This window comes from Harpia harpyja, chromosome 18 (assembly GCF_026419915.1).
Source record: "Harpia harpyja isolate bHarHar1 chromosome 18, bHarHar1 primary haplotype, whole genome shotgun sequence".
NCBI classification, from domain to species: Eukaryota; Metazoa; Chordata; class Aves; order Accipitriformes; family Accipitridae; genus Harpia; species Harpia harpyja.
In genome coordinates, this window is record NC_068957.1 from 17,213,692 (window position 1) to 17,231,796 (window position 18,105).

Consider the following 18,105-nt stretch of genomic DNA (forward strand, 5'->3'; position numbering starts at 1 on the left):
ATAGCACCAGCCAGGTGCTAGAGCTGAAGCGGGATGAGGAGCAGGAGACTTCCCCAACCCTATCATGGAAAACTGCAGGTTTATAAAAGGGATTGCATGACTGTGTTGCAAAAAAAATCACCCGCACAGCAGTGACCCAGGAGGCACCTTCCCATCTTAGGTTCCCGGCTGGCCCCAGGAGCGCCGAGCGGCTGCAATCCCGCAGCATCCCCCCGCTTTGATATTTCATAGGGGCTGATCTTTATGAATCCCAGCAGATGCAGGGGAAACTGAAGCCGCTTTCCCGCGTTCCACAGCAGACGACATGGGATGGTCACTTAGATTAGGTCCTTTGAACAAAGACGCAGGATGATTTTAAAAGCAAACAGCATTTTGCTTCCTTCTCCACATAGGTTTGCAGCTTTCTCAGCCCTACACAGAGCTGAGAAGAGGGTGATGGCAAAAGGGGCGATGAAAAGACAAACCCCAGCCCGCAGCGACTGCCAAACCAAGCCCTAACTACTGATGGACATAACCCACAGGGAAGCTGTTAGTTTGCAATACAGTTGCAGGTGAAGAGGAAGACAAAGGGGAAATTCATCAGTCCAAATCTGCCATTTGATGGTGTCAGAAAGCAACAGGAAGGCACAAGCAGAGATCGCCTCTAAGAGAGTTTCATGGGAGATTATGAGCAATTACACCTCATTACAACAGTGATAAATGCTTAACTGCTGCGTATCGCTGCAACGAGAGCCTTAACCCCTGGCAAGGGGCCCGTACCCAGTCCAGACCAGCTCTGGATCTGTCAGTGGGATGTGCCATATGTTGCACTGGCAATTCTTCACAAGCTTTTAATGTTCGCTCTGCCATGCCAGGTGCAAGCTCTTAAAACACCATTGTATGTAACAGTAAACCCAGATATGCTTTGTTCTGGGATTGTGTTTATCTTGGAAAGCAACTCAAGTTCATTCAAACTCTACTCTAGAATGACCCTCAAAACCAAATAATCTCCTTTCTAATAAAGCAGAGTCCCAAAGAAAGCTTTATTTGCTGAAGAGGATTTACTCTGGTAGATGTGAGCCCAGGTAGTAGTAAGCTGTAGTGCACATATGCTGTAAAAGCTTCTAAGAGAAGTAAACGTACTCCAACCCCTCCCTTTTATCTCGTGAAATTTATTTCCTTTCTGTGGCATTCCATGCCACTGCAGCAATCCATCACCCTGTGGTTTCATCATGTAAATTACAATTTGTCCATATCTATACGCTTTGTCAAACGTGAAGATTAAACGCTGCTAACAGATGTGTTTTGGCACCAAACTTCACATTCGTATCGAACTTGCTCCTTAAAAATACAGATTTGCACACAAGCCACAAAAATTAAGTGAAAAACAAACAATTCTGGGCTTAATTCAAACGTTTCGTATCATATTTAAGATAACCCCCCCAACTTACATTGACCAGTGAAGGTACAATCATGTTCTTGTAAAAATGACATGCTCTTAGTATAATAAAATCTGGGTTTTATTGGTACCTTGTCACACCCATCCCATTTCAGAGCCTCACATAAGGGAAACGGTTTGCCTTATGTCCTTAGCCTTTTCCAACTCCTTGGCAATTGCATCTGGATGCATGCATCTAGTAGGAACTTCACCATTAAAGTCTACACCTATCAAGTGAAATGCCTTGTTAACAGCCTACCACAAAGCCGCTAAAACTCAGGATAAACCAATCTGTGCAAGCAGATAAAGTTCAGAGAAGCAACTGGTTCCTTTTTCCCCTTCCCTTCCAAGGCAAGGAATAGCTGAGGAAGGACGACAGAGCTCCAACCATGGATGGTCCTGCGGGGAGCTCCCACCAGCTGCCAGACAGCCAGAGCCACATTTTATTCCCTCACTCTACCCTCAAGTTAACATTAAGAATGTTAATAACAACACTTAAAACCCTGTCAGCTTTAATAACTATTTATAATAACACTGATAACTCAGGCTTTCTTATTTTCCAAGCTTGCACAAAACAGCGTTGCCATGCCAGCAGCACAGCCAAGAGAAAACATAAAAATGTTTTCTTTGCAAAAAATAAAAACAAAAACAAAAAAACCAAACCTGAATCAGGGCAATACTGGATAAGGAAGACTGAAGGAGTAACTTCCCAGTGATATGGAAAGATGATTTCATGACTTCAAAAACTAACTGCAAAGCGGACTGAAGGACTGTGGGATGCTCCAGGTGAGCAGCCAATTTAGACAACTGTCATAGATTTTTGAGACCAACACAACCTTACTTGCATCATTTTTTCCTTCCCTCAGTGTTGTGCAAGACCATTATCTTGGCACATGCCAGTCCAGACATTCAGCTCACTGTGAAGCAGAAGATCACTCGGGTGGCTCTTGGTTTGCTTCCCCACCCCAAATATTCCAAAGAAACTGTTTTGGAATTAACTACGCATTTAGCCGATTTTGCTGGCCCGGTGTTAGCACATGAATAATTTAGAAAGCATTTGGTTCAACCACAGATTTGGGCCTCTGAGGTCTTGCACAAGGGAGCACATTTAGGAGTGATATTTAGGAACTGCACGGCTCTGTGCCTCGCCAGTATTCGCTACCCATGGCGATGTCTGCTGCAGCTTTACCTCATGCTTTATCGTGTGCTTGTCTTCCCCACCGGCACCCCCAGCCCACACGGGGCAGATGGGACCTCAGGCTGCCAAGCGGACACCTCTTCCACCAAATGCTTATAGAGCAACGCCAGGGTCAGCATCTCCTGCTCTCGGTGTCCTCAGGACCAGTGCACCTTTCAAACAAAGCTTGTTCTCCAAAGCACCTGCCTCTCCCTGACCCAGAGACACAGCAGATAATTAGGAACGTTCTGTTTGCTTTAATGAGCAAAACAGTGAGAATATTTATCTTGGCAGCTACACCCAAAAACTTCCTTTAGTTACCCCTCACATTGTTTTCAAAATTAGCAGCAGAACCACAGTGTAGGAGGAGGCAAAGAAAGAAAGAAAAAAAAACCCGGTGGACTGAAACGCTCCTGCACGGTGCCATCAGCTCCAAACCCACAGCCACATCCACGCGCGCTCTCAGCCCGTTAAATCCGCGACGATTGCTGCTCGAGCATGCTTTGAAGGCTATGCCTAGTGCAGACCCTCAGATGGCTGGAGCTGAGGCAGATGCAGCCACATTCTTGGCAGGTCTTCTCAGGGTCATCTTTGATGTGGAGAAGTGCTTGGTATTGTTTTCTACATTGATGTTTGCCCTTGGCACATGGAGGGCAACGTCCTTGTGCACGGCAGCCCCTCGGTCTAGCCCCAAGGCTTGCGACTTGCTGCCTGGACAGCACTGCTTCTTGAGAGGTCCCTCTGCAACACTAAAAGGGCTCCTTGGCTCTTCTGGCTGGTTGTGGGTTGCCCATGAAGCAGCAGCACCTGCCCCCCGTCTCCTCTCAGTGCATGCAAGCAACACATTTCATTTCTGTCACTTCCCTGGGAGGGTTTGCTCTTGCCCAAAGGCTGCCCAGCTTCGCTGGATATAGGAACATGAACTTCTTTCTGAAGAAGGATTCAGGTCCTCAGGTCACCTTCCCCTTAAGTCAAACCAAGGGCAAAGACCGCACAAAGGGAGATTGGACCTTTGTTCTCTGACTAAACTTTTAGATCCTCAAATGGTAATTACGAGGGACACAACATTTACTGAAATAGGAGCTCGGTGCCCTAGTATTTTTGATGATACAGGCCTTAATTCTTATTCATTCAGTGTTTTATTATTTTAATCACCGATTCTCCTAAGCTAATGTCTGGTCCACATTCAGCATCCATGCTGGTAAGGGCAGTAGCCACGGTTCAAGAGATGCAGCTGGAGGTAAGGGAGCTCACCCAGGCCAGCAGTAGGCTGGTTTATGCAGGTTCAGCATATCACCTTGTGCTCAAAGGATGCCTCATTAGAGATGAGGCAGCTCAGAGGAAAGGGGCTTAAAAAGCCACCAGGCTCTTGCTCCAGCTTTGGAGCAGCTGTGGGAAAGCAATCACCTGCCCCCTCTGCAATTCTCTTCCATAAAGAGTTTGAAGAAAATTCCCTCCTTGGCTGCTATCATCACACTTCATTAGGGAAGAAATGCTGATACCAAGGAAGCTGAGCCTCCTCTACCCACCGCGAACATGTCCAGCAGATTTCACTCAGCTTTTCATGTCTCTTGAGGATGGCAGGTGATGAGGTAGGTGTATGAGGAATACATACAAAGCTGTGCATTGTTTCATACGGCTCGTATCCGTGCTTCCAACTTAAACACCATTTCTTGCATGCAACTGAAGCTGCTGCCTGTGCTGGACAAAAAGCAGACAGGGTTCCCAAGGACAGGCTGGAAGCCCCTTTCCAGCAGCCCAGCTGCTTTGGTGGCAACCGCACCTCATGTGGCTTTCAGCACGCAAATGCTTGTCGGGAAGGTGGTCTGGGAGCCTCCAGAGCTCTCGGCAGTTCCTCAAACAATCGAACACAAGGGCAAGAGGAAGAAGTGGTAAAAGAACCCCAAAACAACAGTTCATCAGCATAAATCTCCTCGGGGGCCGCAGAAAACTCTCACCACCACTGCAACTGCAGGAGGTCCCATCCGCACGTCCCCATCTGCAGCTCTGTGGAGAGACAGTGACACCAACGCAGGGATTCGACGTCGCATGGCTGCATGCTTTGTCCTTCACGCCGCTCCAGTGCTGACCTCCAGCCAGACCTCCCCTCCCAGCCCCTGGGTCAAGCAGGCTCCTCCCGACCCTACGAAACGCTATCAGGGGGCTCAGTCCTTGACCTCACCTTCTCCCCCCACAACGGGGACCTCCATCCCATACCTGTCGCTGACCTGCACTCAACAAGCCCCATAGCACTTTGCCCTCAAAGGTGTCGTGACCCTCAAACCGGGCTGCAGGTTTAATTGCACGTAACTAATTAAAGGAACATCTCTGCAGCTTGAGAACTGCCCAGTTGTAGGTTCTCGCTCGTTTTGGTCACTCTGGGCTCTGGCTTGTATTTGCTCCTTTTTTCCACCCCTGGCTGGGGCAGGAAATGTCACTGCTGGCAGCAATTTAACCCGGCTGATTTTAGTGCTTGTCAAGGGCTAAGTAGCAAGCGAGCGATTAGGGGATGGGCAGATTTCCGTCTCCCGAAGGCGAGGGCAGGGAGGTCAGAGAGAAAGCACCAGGCGTCAGCAGACGACAGAGGGAAGCGCTGGAGGCCCCCAGCCCTGCGCAGCCCACCTCAGAGGCAGGATACATCTAGCAGGCAAAAACCAGCATCCCGGGTTTTCTTCTCAGATCTGCTGTTCCGGACAGATCTGGAGAATTTTGTACTTTTGGGGTCCGAAGGAGGGAATTTGAGGGGTGAAGACTTGAGCATCAAAATTGTGGTTTTTAGACACAGTTTGAAAAAAGTCTGTGCTTTCTCTCAAAACCATACAGCTTTCTCTCTGTTGTGTGTTTGGGCAGCAGCACATGGCTTCTGATCCACCCAATGCCAAATTAAAAGTTATTTTCTAGCATTCTGGCTCAGAAATCAAGCATACTTGCAGCTTTTCAATATTCTCTCTTCTTTTCCCCCTTCACTCCCAAACTCATGCAAGAACAATACTTTTCTAAATGCATCTCCCTAGTGAAGATGTAAAAACATACAGGATCATTAAAAAGCCATCAAGGCCATTCTACTGTAAAGGGCTCTTTGCTCTGCTGATAGCACCCCGGGAAAGTAAAAAAAGTAAAAAACAGCTGGGTCTTGCAGTAGTTTGTATTTTTCCTCCTGAGGATTTTCAATTAAGCATTTTTAACTTGCTTGTTAAAAAAAAAACATTAAAAGTAAAACTAATTTGCATTACTTTGGACATTTTTTCATAAAGAAGAATAGAAGATTGATCCCTCAAGTTAATCCCTGGTATAAGCAGTCATCCCACTACAACTCCTGAGTAAAAATAATACGGAAGCAAAGTCAATAGAGTCATTACATAGAGCTCAGCAAAGCCGGGCTAATCTATATGTAATGTGGGAAGCCCCAAAACACAACCGCAAAGCAGCAGGCATAAAAACATTAGCTTTTAAACTCACGTATAGAATTTCCCATTGTGTCTTGCAGAAATGTGATGTTAGATTTCCACTGAATGAGATTAAAACACTATAGAAAAGATTATTATTCCTTCTACCGCTGCAATAAAGCTTAGGCATTCAGCAGCAGGGACTTTTGCTACTGCTTGGAAAAGTCAATCTGTTGCAGGATTTCCAATGCAACTTGTGAAAGCGAAGTGGAAAGTGCAGTCGCTGTGATTGTACAAGGCACGTGAGCTATTTTTGCAGCTGAGCTGGTCTCTGGGTAACCTTCCATAATCGAGCAATTCATTCTAGGGTTGAAGGCAACTCTATACTCAAGGATCTTCAAAAGGGAAAGAGAAATCACAACGCCACCTCGGGTTCACGACTCTGATTCGTAACAGATGCGGGGACCGTAGCCCTCGTGGTCCCGTGTCAAGTCTGGAGACGTTTTGATGAATTCTGAGCAGATGGAGCATAAACACGATCCCTCACCCATGCACGTTTACTGCCTATCAAGTGATTGCACATTCCCAAAAACCGTACTGGGGCTTAACGGACGGACCTCCCACCTGAATACTTCATCTGCACTCTCCAGCAGTGAAAACCCCATCCCCTGACCACAGTATCTGCCACACAGCCAGAGACGAGAGCCACCAAATCTGAAACTCCAACCAAGAGGTCAGCAGGCTTGGCCAGTGACCTGGCACGGAGACAGGACGCTTGGCGTCATCCAGCACCGACCCTCCCTCCCACATCTCCTTCCCACCACCGGACAGCGTCCCTGAGGCTGAAGGATTTTGTGGTCTCCTAAGAGGGACCCCACACATCACCCATGGAGCTCCATGACACCCATCCTCAACCAGCGGCACGCAGACACGTCTAATGTGAGAGTCATCGCTATTAAATGAGGAGTCAAGCTGTCCAAGGACCTAAACCTGCCACCGCTAACTTACAACTTGCTCCTGGAGCCTGGATATATTAGTATGGCAACTCTTCCCTTGCTAGTATTCTCTGCCCTATCACACACATGCAGGCTTATCACAGGCTGTTTTTCTCATTTCTCTTCAAGAAAAATTAATGTGGAAGCAGATTTTTTTTTTTCTTTCCAGAGAGACAGTATTTTAATATTATCCCTGTAAGTCAAAGCAATTTGAATGATTATCTCACTTAACGATGCCGCCTGTGCTGCCTCCAAAATTGCATTCTGCTTCTAAGACTACCTGAACAGCTATTCTTTTCTGTTTTACTGTTGGGGTTTTTGGGGGTCTTTTTGGTTTTCTTCTTTCCTAACACTTAGGGTGAATCAAACTACTGCCTGCCCTTTCAGCCTGCCATTTTATTACTCTGTAACCAGGTAGAGAGAAAGTAAACCTCACTCTACCTGATTAAATGATTATACTAAATCTTCTATAGCCCACGGGAAATGAGTTGAGTTTGTTAAAAGGAAATCACTAATATTTGTTATCTGACACAATCACTTTACGGGGATTATTGACTACACCTGTTCCCTCTACCATACAACTCAGACTAAAATTAAAGACAAATCTCATGTCAAAAAAAAAAAGTCACCCCACTTAAAACTCTCCAAAGTGGTTTATAAGGAGAGGAAGGTAAACATCTAAGTGACCAACACATCATATCTGTGTGATCCGCAAAAAAAAAAGTGACTTTACCATAAAAGTCTGAGGTCTAACTCATGCTGTGTGTGTGGCACCAAGTACAACTGCCTCCTGCCCTGTGCATATGGCTCCGGCTTACTGTTATCATAAAAGTACTGTTTGCTCATGCTAACAGCCTCTCCCCACACCTGGCAGCAAGAAGCAAATCATCAGCTGCTCCATAATAGATGGCCACAGCATCCATGACTCGCTGTAATTTGAAGGCAATATTAAGAAGAAGATATGGCCATTACACAAGCAAACATGGTTATTTCCACTGCAGAAGGTATTTAATTTCCTGCTCATTGCTGTTGCCTATACAGGAGGACAGCATCAACCTGGGGAGCATCCCTGCTGCCAGGCTGCAGCACCGGATAGTGGTGTCACCAGAACGTGACTCTACCACACAACGGCACAGCCTAAATAGATGGAGTTTGGTCCCACCGGCACTCAACTACCACCAACGCCTTCAGGTACCGAGTCAGGACAACAGGGAAAGATGCTACCCATCACAGGTCCATGGGACATGGGAATAATCACAAGACGGAGCTCACCGCGGACACTTTGCTCACGACGTCCCTTGCGATGGCGAGGCCCTGAGCGAAGGTGCGGGCAGCCACGAACGCTCGTGTCACTTGCAGCTTGAGCTTCCGCGGCACATCCCCAAAGGGCTTTAGCTGCTCAGTGTACTTGCTGACGCACTCGAGGTATTCGTCCGTGAAGTGGTACTGGGGGTTGACCAGCCGGAACATGCGCTCCAGCAAGCGCGCCCAGAACTCATTGAGCATCTCCTCCAGGTTGACGTTGCCGCCCACGTAGTACCGCTTCAGCTCCACGAAGAGGTCCTTGAACAGCTCCGAGTTCTGCATGTACAAACGGCCATATGTCCGCACGAACATGTCGTTCAGTGACTTCTCAGCGTTTTCGAGAAGTTCTTTGAAGAACTCTAGAAAAGAGGAAGAGAAGATATGATAAACATGGGCATTGGGTTGTGTGTTCACACACTTCTTACAACCGATGCCATTGTTTAACTGGAAAACTCAGCACAATGAGACCATCACCCAAAGGAAATGGAAGGTTAAAGGACTCCCTAAAAATTTTCAAACAACTTCTGTATCTCAAAATTTTTGATTACTCTTCATAAGCCAACCCCCCCAACCTCTCTCCAGATCAGAAGACTTGCATGAGGGAAATGTCTTTTGATGCAGGTCTGAATACCATGACAAAACTCAGCAAAATGGAAAAAAAAAAAACCCAAACCAAACCAACGAGCCAGTTTCTTATATTACCATTCAGCTATCTTAAAAGAAGTCATTTCAAAGCACAAGACTATTGGAAAGCAAAAAGAAAAAAGGGTGGTTTTTTTGTTAAACAGACGTTTTGCACAAATGGGTCTTCCTTCTCAGTTCTTGTCAATTCATTTTCTGAAATGATCATAAACCAGCCTCAAAAATGAACAAATTTTAATACATTTTAAAAACAAACCCCAAAATCTACCCGCAAGTTCTTTCTCCTGTCTTGCAAGTTTGTCAGCTCTCAGGGCAGGGCCTGTCTCTAATTACCTAATTGGTCCTGATTGTAGACAGGGCTTCAGATGTTTGCGGCAGTACAAAAAAAGAAAACACAACTAAGCCAGAATTTGCTCAAAATCCAAGGGCTAAACACTTGGCACAAGAATGACACGAGATTTTTCAGGTGACAAGGGATGGATGGGGGACCTTGGGTTTCATCACTTTCTAAAAGCAAAGCCCCACTTCGGTTCACCCTCCGAGAGCACCAGACAGCCTGGTGCCAGAGAGCAGCTGCTGCCGAAGCGCCGTCACTGCGCCTCGGCGGTGCCACATACATCTCCGAAGCCTGTAACGAGCTGACCTGATGATGGCTGGCACGTCAGATGCATCTGCCAAGTCAGTTTAAAGAACATCCCCTACCAAGACAGTGCCACCAAAGCCTTGGCACGTGGGTCTAAGCGAAGACTACCCTACCACGAAGCCTTTGCCTTGGAGATTTGGTGTAGGCGAGTTAAAAGAAATAAGTAGGGGAGGGGTCCATTAAGCCAAAGGCATTTGGGCCACTTTGGAACCAAATTCTATGCTACGTGGCCTTGGGAAGGAGCTGAGGAGAGCGAGGGTAGGCGCCGCCAGGACAAACCATCACGTGCCGGTGGTGCTCACGCCGGGCTGCCGCCCGTTCGCCCCGACGCCGCGGGGGACGCCGGCACCCCAGGGGATGGGTGCAGCCTCTCCACCGCCACGCACGGCCCAGGCGAGGAAGCCTATTATTTTATGCATGCCACCAGCGATTGAGGATTCTGACCTCTGCTTTTCTGTGACTCATATTCAATAAATATTTTTTAATAAAACATGCCTCTGTGGTTTTTTTAATCCTCAAAGGAGTAATGTTTAGAGCCAGAAGTTGTTAGAAGGGGGGGGAGGGAATATTTTGGCCCAGTGTGAATTTAAACCTTGTTAAAGCATATTAAAAGTATGCTGAAGTTCAGATTTTCGTCTTCAAAGTGCTCCAGTACAAACAAAGCCTAACACAGAAAACATTTTCTGGAAAAACTGAAACATTCTTTGCGTTCCTGACGAACAAAGTCATGGGGCTCAGTGCCTGACATGGCTGTATATAATGCAGCCTCTTAGGAGCACAAGAGAAATGATCCAGGGAAGAAGAGATTGATTTCAAACACCCAACACGTCCTCTGTCCAGTATCAGCAGGAACCTCCACTTTCGTTCCCATGACTGGCATTTCCTCTCCAGGAAGATTTTTTTCTGTTGAGTTTATACTATAGAGATTAGCTTGGTGTATATTAATTTCTAATTCACTTAATCATTTTGAAGGCTCACTTCCTTCCTTTGCTCAGACCTTTTAGTATCACCAAATAAGTTGTTTATTTAAATACTTTTGTGCCAGGCACAAGAGCTGACAGATGCATCAGCAAACTCTTCAAAAAGAATTAGATTTTGAAATGATATTGATGGGACATCTACTGAATAGTCCCAACCACCAGTCTAAAGGAACCCAAAGCAATGTTTTAAGCCAAGAAAGTTATCTCAAGTAATACATCCATATTACCATAACCAATTTATTCTCCTGCCCAAACTCATTTTATTGGTTACACTCCAAAGTGGAAGTTGTTGAGTAAACCGTATCCAGGCTTTAGAGCACTTCATCTCTTAGCAATTTTTCATGTGGGCTAGGACCAGGTATGTTCATTAATTATCCTGAAAAAAAAAAAACCTGCAAACCTAATTAGTAGCAAATACCTGTGCACCTGCAGTCTTCCAGCCAGCAGCTTTTCCTTGCCCAAAAGGAAGGTAAATAAAGGAAATGAAAACTTCCCACCAAAACCAGCCACTTCTGAAACCACAACGCAACACCGCTGAAGGAAGCACCACGCGCACACACAAAGCCATCGTCTCTGGCTCGAGCAGCAGCCAGCATTTCAGCAGGCAGAAAACACCCGTTCTCAAGTGCCACTTTCCAAATAAGAAGGGGAGGAGGACAGAGGAGGCTGTGCGACTGCAGCATAGGGTCAGCACCCACCCTCCCGCCCCGCGAAGCTTCCCCGCCACCACGCGCCTGCATCCCCGAACCGCAGCGGATGGGATGCCCCGGTGACCGGCGTCACGGCTTGGCCCGTGGGTGGGCTTCGCTGGCACCTCGAGGCTCCTGGGGTGGGGAGTGAGGTTGGGAAGGTGGGGAGGAGGGATGCCAAGGACGGCAGCAGGGGCAAAGGACCACCCCACGCCAGCAAGCAGGGATGGACCCAGCAGTGGGACGTGCACCGCAACATCTTCCTCCATGCAATGCGCAGCACTCAACTGGGTCAGCAGCAGGGATTAAATGATACATATAGGTATGTTTTGCTGTAGCTGTTGGCATACTATTAAGCTTGCACGCCCTGTTTCTGCCTCCCCGTCAAGAAATCAGCTTGGGCACAGGAAAGATCATTAAGCTTTTTTCTGTGCAAAGCACGGGCATAGACAACTGCAACAAAGAGAAGAAAGCCAAAAGTCCTTTTTATGAATTAAATGCTAATCTGACTAGTAACTCCCTACATCTAATTAGATATTAATTCTCCCCTTCACAGAAACAAGCTGATTAGCAAACACCAACGTAACCCAGCATTAACCTTGCCACCACAAGAAGAAAAATGGCAGGTTCCTTTCCTACATCTTGACTGTTTGCTGGGTAAAATAAATGACCACCTTTCATTTGTATTAGAAGTTGACTTGTTCTCAAACAAAGCAAACACACAAAGGCCTCAGTTGCTTATTTTACAGCACTGTAAAAGCATGTTTTACAGCTGTGTTGCAAGCAATCTGTACTCATTAAATTATCACTCTGACAGGCTTCCTGTGAAAAGCTGTCAAACGCAAACATTTTTCACAGACGACAAATCATACTTTGCCGGTGCTCTCCGAGACGCTGCTATCTGGAGGGATGGCAGGCTCTCTTTTTCCCTCCAGTTATCTTGTTTAAACTCCCAGAACAAGGGCTGGCCCCTCTGTCGACAGGCACAAGCACACACACCACCGGGAAGGGCTTCACAAACTGACTTGCAGGAGCAGCACATGGCTTGAAGGTCTCCCCGGTTCTCCTGGCTAAGAGCAGAACGCGGAGAGGTGTCTGGGTTACACGGAGAGGATGGACCACAGACAAGGCGCTGGGCTAACGTGGCTCAGCCAGCTCTGGTCCAACCTGATACGGGAGCAAGTCCACGTTTTACTGCTTCGACCCATCTCAGCCAAGCCCTGCTGATGCCAAGTCACCTTGTCACCCGGGGTGATGCTCAGGAGGACAAGGCAGGGGCGAGGGTATGGGCACTGCCATCCGCAGAGCGCAGCCCAGCTGCCCGGTGGAACCAGAGCCACAAAACCTTTCCTAACGCCAAGAAGAAAGTTTAAAATTTGTCTGTATTGCAAAATAAATCCTGTGGACGCTACGGACTTTGATGCTCAAAGGAAGATGACATTTCCAATGCAATTAACTTTTAGAGATAGAAAAGGCAGTAATCTGCAGTCAGGCAATCTACCACTCTGGGCTCTGTTTATTCTTTTAACACGTTTGAATTTCAAGGTAGAATTTCAATGCCCAACACTCGGGGAAAGCCTAGAGATGTCATGAAACGGTAAGAAAGAGTGGATGTGACATATCTGGTATTTCTGCAATAAGAGTCCTGGGAAGGGGAAGAAAAAAAAAAAAAAAATCTTTGCTTTTCAACAAACCCTTCCATAAAAGAGCACAGTGGGAAACATAACCATAGTTACTTGGCAATTTCCTTTTTTCAGGTAATAAGATGTATTACCTGTTTGCAGCTTGAGGGCAAAGCAGCCCTGCCAGTAACCCAGCGCAGGAGAGCACTGCACCTCCCCAAGGTACTTCCACATGACATCAGTTTGCACTGCCAGAATAATTCGAAACAACCTTTCTTCCAAACTGCGGGATACATGAGCTACTTGAAGAAACACAATCACTCCACCCACTGCGAGGCACAGGGCAAATCCCCCCTCCAGACAACACACCCACTTCCTTGGATCTTTGTACCCGATATTGGTTTTGATCTTGGATTCATAGGTCTCATCTGAAAATACCCTTTTTTTTAGGTAAGAAGAGATGCAACATTTTCCTATTCCTCATGCTAACATTTCCAGATATATTAAGAATGGGGTTTTCATACAAGAGGGCTTTTGATGAGGAGAGCCCGCTGCTGTAGGGCACAGTCCTACCTAAATCAAAGGCAGCTCCACCCACAGGCAGGTTTGGCATTTCCCTACGAACACTGGTGACAAAGGAAGAAGCAGCAAAACTGCCTGGCCCAAGCTGCCTCCTGCCACCACCGGCACCGGCTGCCCCTCGGCAGGACCGAAGCACCGGTGGTCCTCTGCCCCTCCAGCCATGCCGCAGGCAGGGAGTCCTCAGGGCCGAACCCACAACCGACTACCGCAGGAGTGCAAAGTTTTGCCTTGAATTTCCTGATCCTCAGGCATGAAACACATTTATTTCAGAGAATAATTTCACACAGAGAAGCACAGCGCTCCACGACACCCCACTTGCTCCTCTTCCAGCAACCACTGAGTCAAACCATAAGCGACCCAGGGCTCAACACCAAAAAACCCACACATTTTATAGAGCAGAGGAAACCTTAACTGCGGTGCAAAAAAGGCTGAGAGCCTTACCCAAGACCTCAGCAAGGCTGTTGAGCCAACGTGCTCGCTACAGATGCCCATCTGTTGGCCGTGTTTGGGTGCGCTGGCGTCCTTCCAAAAGGAGACCAGGCTACCACCTTTCTGCTCCCAAATGCTGCCGGACATACCACATTTCCCATGCACCAGGTTTGCTTAGTTTAGAGCTGTGTTTTCAACTGGCCTTATTCTGTTAGAGGTTTCCAAATTAACCATGCAAATAGATACCAGGTAGACATGCAATTACTCAACACACCTTAAAAAACAAATAAAACCAGGCTTAAGCACACAGAAGAACTTGCTGAAATTTTATGGGCACAATTAATTAGTTTCAGATAATTTGCCACCCAGCTTTTCGGGTATACTCTTAATATGTTGTCCAGATTATGATTAATTAAGGTCCGTCTGTCTTACCAAAACCTTTAATTTGCTTGTCTGTATAGACAATTATGCTTTCTAGTGTGTACAGGAGAACGTTGCCACAAAGAGATTAATTATATCTTCTCATAAAATGGTTTACTCATAAAATGTCCACAACAGCAAGATGGATTCCCAGACGAATGCTCTTGCCCGAGCCGTGGCCCCGAAGGCTGTGCCGCAGAGGGGCCGGTGCCGGCACCGTCCCAGCGCCTTCGCAGAGGTGCATCTGTGGATGCAAACTCCACCCTGCAGCTGCTCCCACCATGTGAAGCGAAATTCAATCCAGACAGATAAAAGCAGTTTGGAGGAAAAGAGACAAATGTTTCACAGCTCTTTTCACCTCGAAGGTGAAGCCATCCGTAGCTGTGCCACCTACTCCAAAGGAAAAAGAGATTTTTTTTTTTTTCTAAATGTGCCTCGTTATTTTTAATATGCCTTCACTTCCTTTATTGCATACACCACATTTGTAATTTCCACCAGGGAAAAAGAAACCATAGCTTAACAACCTTTTTCCAGAAGTGTTGAGAAACCGATGAATACATAGTGTTAACACATTTATTGAATATGAACTCAGGAAGGGCAGGGCAAATCCACAAGCTGTTTCTCTGTCCTGTTTTCAAACATGTGTTAGCACTTACTGACATGGGAAGAACTCTTCCGTGGAGTTTGAAGAAGTACAGGCTTAAATCATGCCAGTGTCACAGCAACAGCCCCGACATGTGAACCTTGGAGAGCTGGGAGGGACAACATCTCCCCAACCTTTGCTTGATTGGTCAAAGGTTTCAAGACAATAACAACAACTGGGCCGCAGCCTCATAGGGGAAAAAAAAAAAAAAAAAAAAGACAACCAACCACCAAAAATCAGGATTTCTAGAACTTCTTGTTTCTGGAGGGCCCAAGAGCATAATCTTCATCTGCACCCTGGGGCTGGCAGAAGCCCAGAAGGGCAGGGCAGAAGATAATACACAGCGCGAGATCACCACCATCACACTGAGATCGAGCTCGTTAAAAGAGTAAGAAGCAACAAAGGAGGAGGAAAAAAAACAGTGTGGAGGTTGCTGTCTGTGTTCAAGAAGCATATAGCAGCGCGTAGCATCCTGCTGCACGTAGCAGTCGTCCCGTGAATTAGGAAAGCAGCGACAGCAGAAATGCCCTTGGTCCCCTCTTGGTCCGTCCCGCTCTGCCAGACCCCACATTGCAGGACAAGCCCAGACTTCGCAGCCTCCTTGTCCCTACTTCCAGGGACCGTCATTGCTCACGCCATACATTCTGGGTCGGCTATAGCAGGTTTCTCCCGCTGCTCCCACACTGCCTCTTCCCCAAGCAGGAGGTTCTTCACTTCCAGCTCTTCCACCCTCCTCCTCGTGACCACAACTCAACAGCGGTCTTCCCCAACGCAGCTCCCTTCCTGCTGCTTCTTTTCCCTCCATCTGCTTGCTCTTCCCTCAACTCCCCCCCCATGTCTACTTTTCACTGCACCCATTCCTCAATTTCGACCTTTCAAACACATCTGTTATTTCTCAGCTGCTTTAGCCTGCTGACCCACATCCATTCGGTACCAACACACCAACTTCCCACCCCAAACAGCAAACATCACCTGCGAGATCTGAAAGTGAGTTCCTTCAGCTTGCCTCCTGCATACCCCCAATTCAGAGGAGCTTTCTGGGACACTCGCTAAGGTATTTCACACATACATATTTTTCCAAGTCTCCCTTCCTACTGCTGTTGAAGAGCTTGAGGAGGACCCGTGCTGCTGAACAGTAGGGATGGCTTTCTCGTTCCCGTTACCTCAGTTCCCCTCATCTCATTATATTTGCGAGGAGAGCTCTTCCAGCTAGGGCCACCTCTCATATTTGTTCATCCAGCATGCAAACGGCTGGATGCTAAGACATGACAGTACATTTAACACTCATGAAATAGCTCCAGCTCCGCACTGGTGGAATATCACACCCCCAAGCCCACCACAGACCCCAAAACACCACCAACTCAACAGGCATCCAGGGGAGCAGCTCCCAGGACTACGGGAGCAATCCGAGCCCGCACAGAGGCAAGGTGGCTCCTTTGTGCAGGAAGGAGGAAGAGAGAGTTAATTTTAAACAGACAAACAATAGCTCATTGACTGGTTGACAGCAATTAGTAACCAGAGAGCACCAGGCACGCTTCCTGTAGCCAAGTATAATGCATGCTGCCCGACTCTTTGCTTTTGGAAAAAAAAGCAAAGGGGTAAGAGCAGTTTAACTGTGATCTTAACAGCAGAACTGCTTGGACCTGAGATGCCAGAAGACTGTTTGATCCCTCCAAGCCTATACGCAAAGTGGTTTGCCCATTGCTGAAGTCTTGCTCAGTTACAAAATCCAGTCTCCTTTTTTTTCTTTTTTTCTTCCCCTGCCCCAACTTACAGGGCAGCAGCCTCTCCCGCTTTGAGATCTCCCTCTGAGATAACTTGACCTCAGGATCTTTCTGAGCCTCCCAAGACAGAGGTCTGGTCCCCACCACTGTCAGACAAGCATCACCCTTCTCAATGAACAAGACTAAAAATCACAGTGGTTTACGTACCTCCTTAAAAACCTCCAGATGGAGAGGAGCCAGTTAAATGAAAACAACGAATAAACAAACTTCCACAGCACAGACAGCAGACAATTTGTTTCATTATTGTTACAGTGAGTGGGAAAGCACAAACAAAAGCCCACAAGTGGGATTTTCTAAAGGAAGTGTGTTGGTGGTTGCTCCCTCCTGCTTCTCCTAAATCACTCCATCCCTACACTGGGTATGCACAGGTCTGAAACTAAATCTGAAGGACTGGCTCTCAGCAACTGTTTCTTCTGCAAAATTTGAGGGATCTTCCCACTGTTTTCTCCCCTGGTTGGCATGAGGTTTGGTGCCATCCCTTTCTGGAGAGGGAAGAACGAGGCTGTGCTTTCATCTCGACATGAGTAGCAGCAGATAGACAAAATCGCTCTATTATTTGTATGTTAACGATGCAGTCATCATCGGCGCGCTTGCCAGAGGATGGGTTGTAATGGTAGAGCTCTCTCCGCCACGCAGATTTGTTCAGAAGCACAAACACCACGCAGCTGTGGCACAGAAAGCATCAAAGGTCCACCAGGTCTCTACTCTCAGCACTCCTGCTGTGCCACAACACCCACAGCTGCCTGCTGCGGAGACAAATGTGCCGGCAGCCAGGACTAACCCCAGAGTCCTGGGTGCCAAGGACACGGAGGGGGGCTGGCACATGAGCAGGATGAGGCCCCGGGTCTCTGCTCTTGCAGGCAGTTTCCAATAAAAGAGTTAATGTGAGATGAAGGTCCCCAAAGGGCAGTTATTTCGGTAAGGCGGAGCGCCCCGATGGTCTGCCAAATTCTAACTATAGGAGCGGTAGGCTGGGCACCTGCAGGGCTCGTCTTTCACCGTTTGCCTCCGCACTGCCTGGAGCGGCAGGGAGACCACCGCAAGATTTCCCTCGTCCCTTCTGTCTCACTCCCAGTTATTAATCCTTGCCAGCCATGCGTCCCACTGTCCCAGCACACCTCCCTGCTAAATCCTACCTGGAGACAGAGGCTGGGAGCCAAGGGTTATCTGAACAAAAACTAAATTCAGAAATGAGATTCCAGGGGGGGTTTTGCCCCCAGTTTCATCAGAGTTTGGAAGGTATTTGGCCAATGCCCCCACCCTGCCCCATCAGTCACTTGGACACAGCCACAAGCCAGTTATTGTAAGCAATTCACGCACCCAGGAGGAACACAGGGCTCACACTAGAAGATCAAGGATACCCTGGGATGCTTCAAAGATGCACGGCATGA

At 47.4% G+C, this 18,105-nt stretch overlaps 1 protein-coding gene across 1 annotated transcript in view; it reads right to left on the reverse strand.

Moving 5' to 3' along the window:
• The window catches only part of GPC4 (glypican 4), a 71,413-nt gene that overhangs the window by 15,759 nt on the left and 37,549 nt on the right, over positions 1–18,105 (reverse strand). The window contains exon 3 of the mRNA XM_052813638.1: positions 8,248–8,639. Coding sequence (XP_052669598.1) covers positions 8,248–8,639 — 392 coding nt within the window. The remainder of the gene's footprint in view (positions 1–8,247; positions 8,640–18,105) is intronic.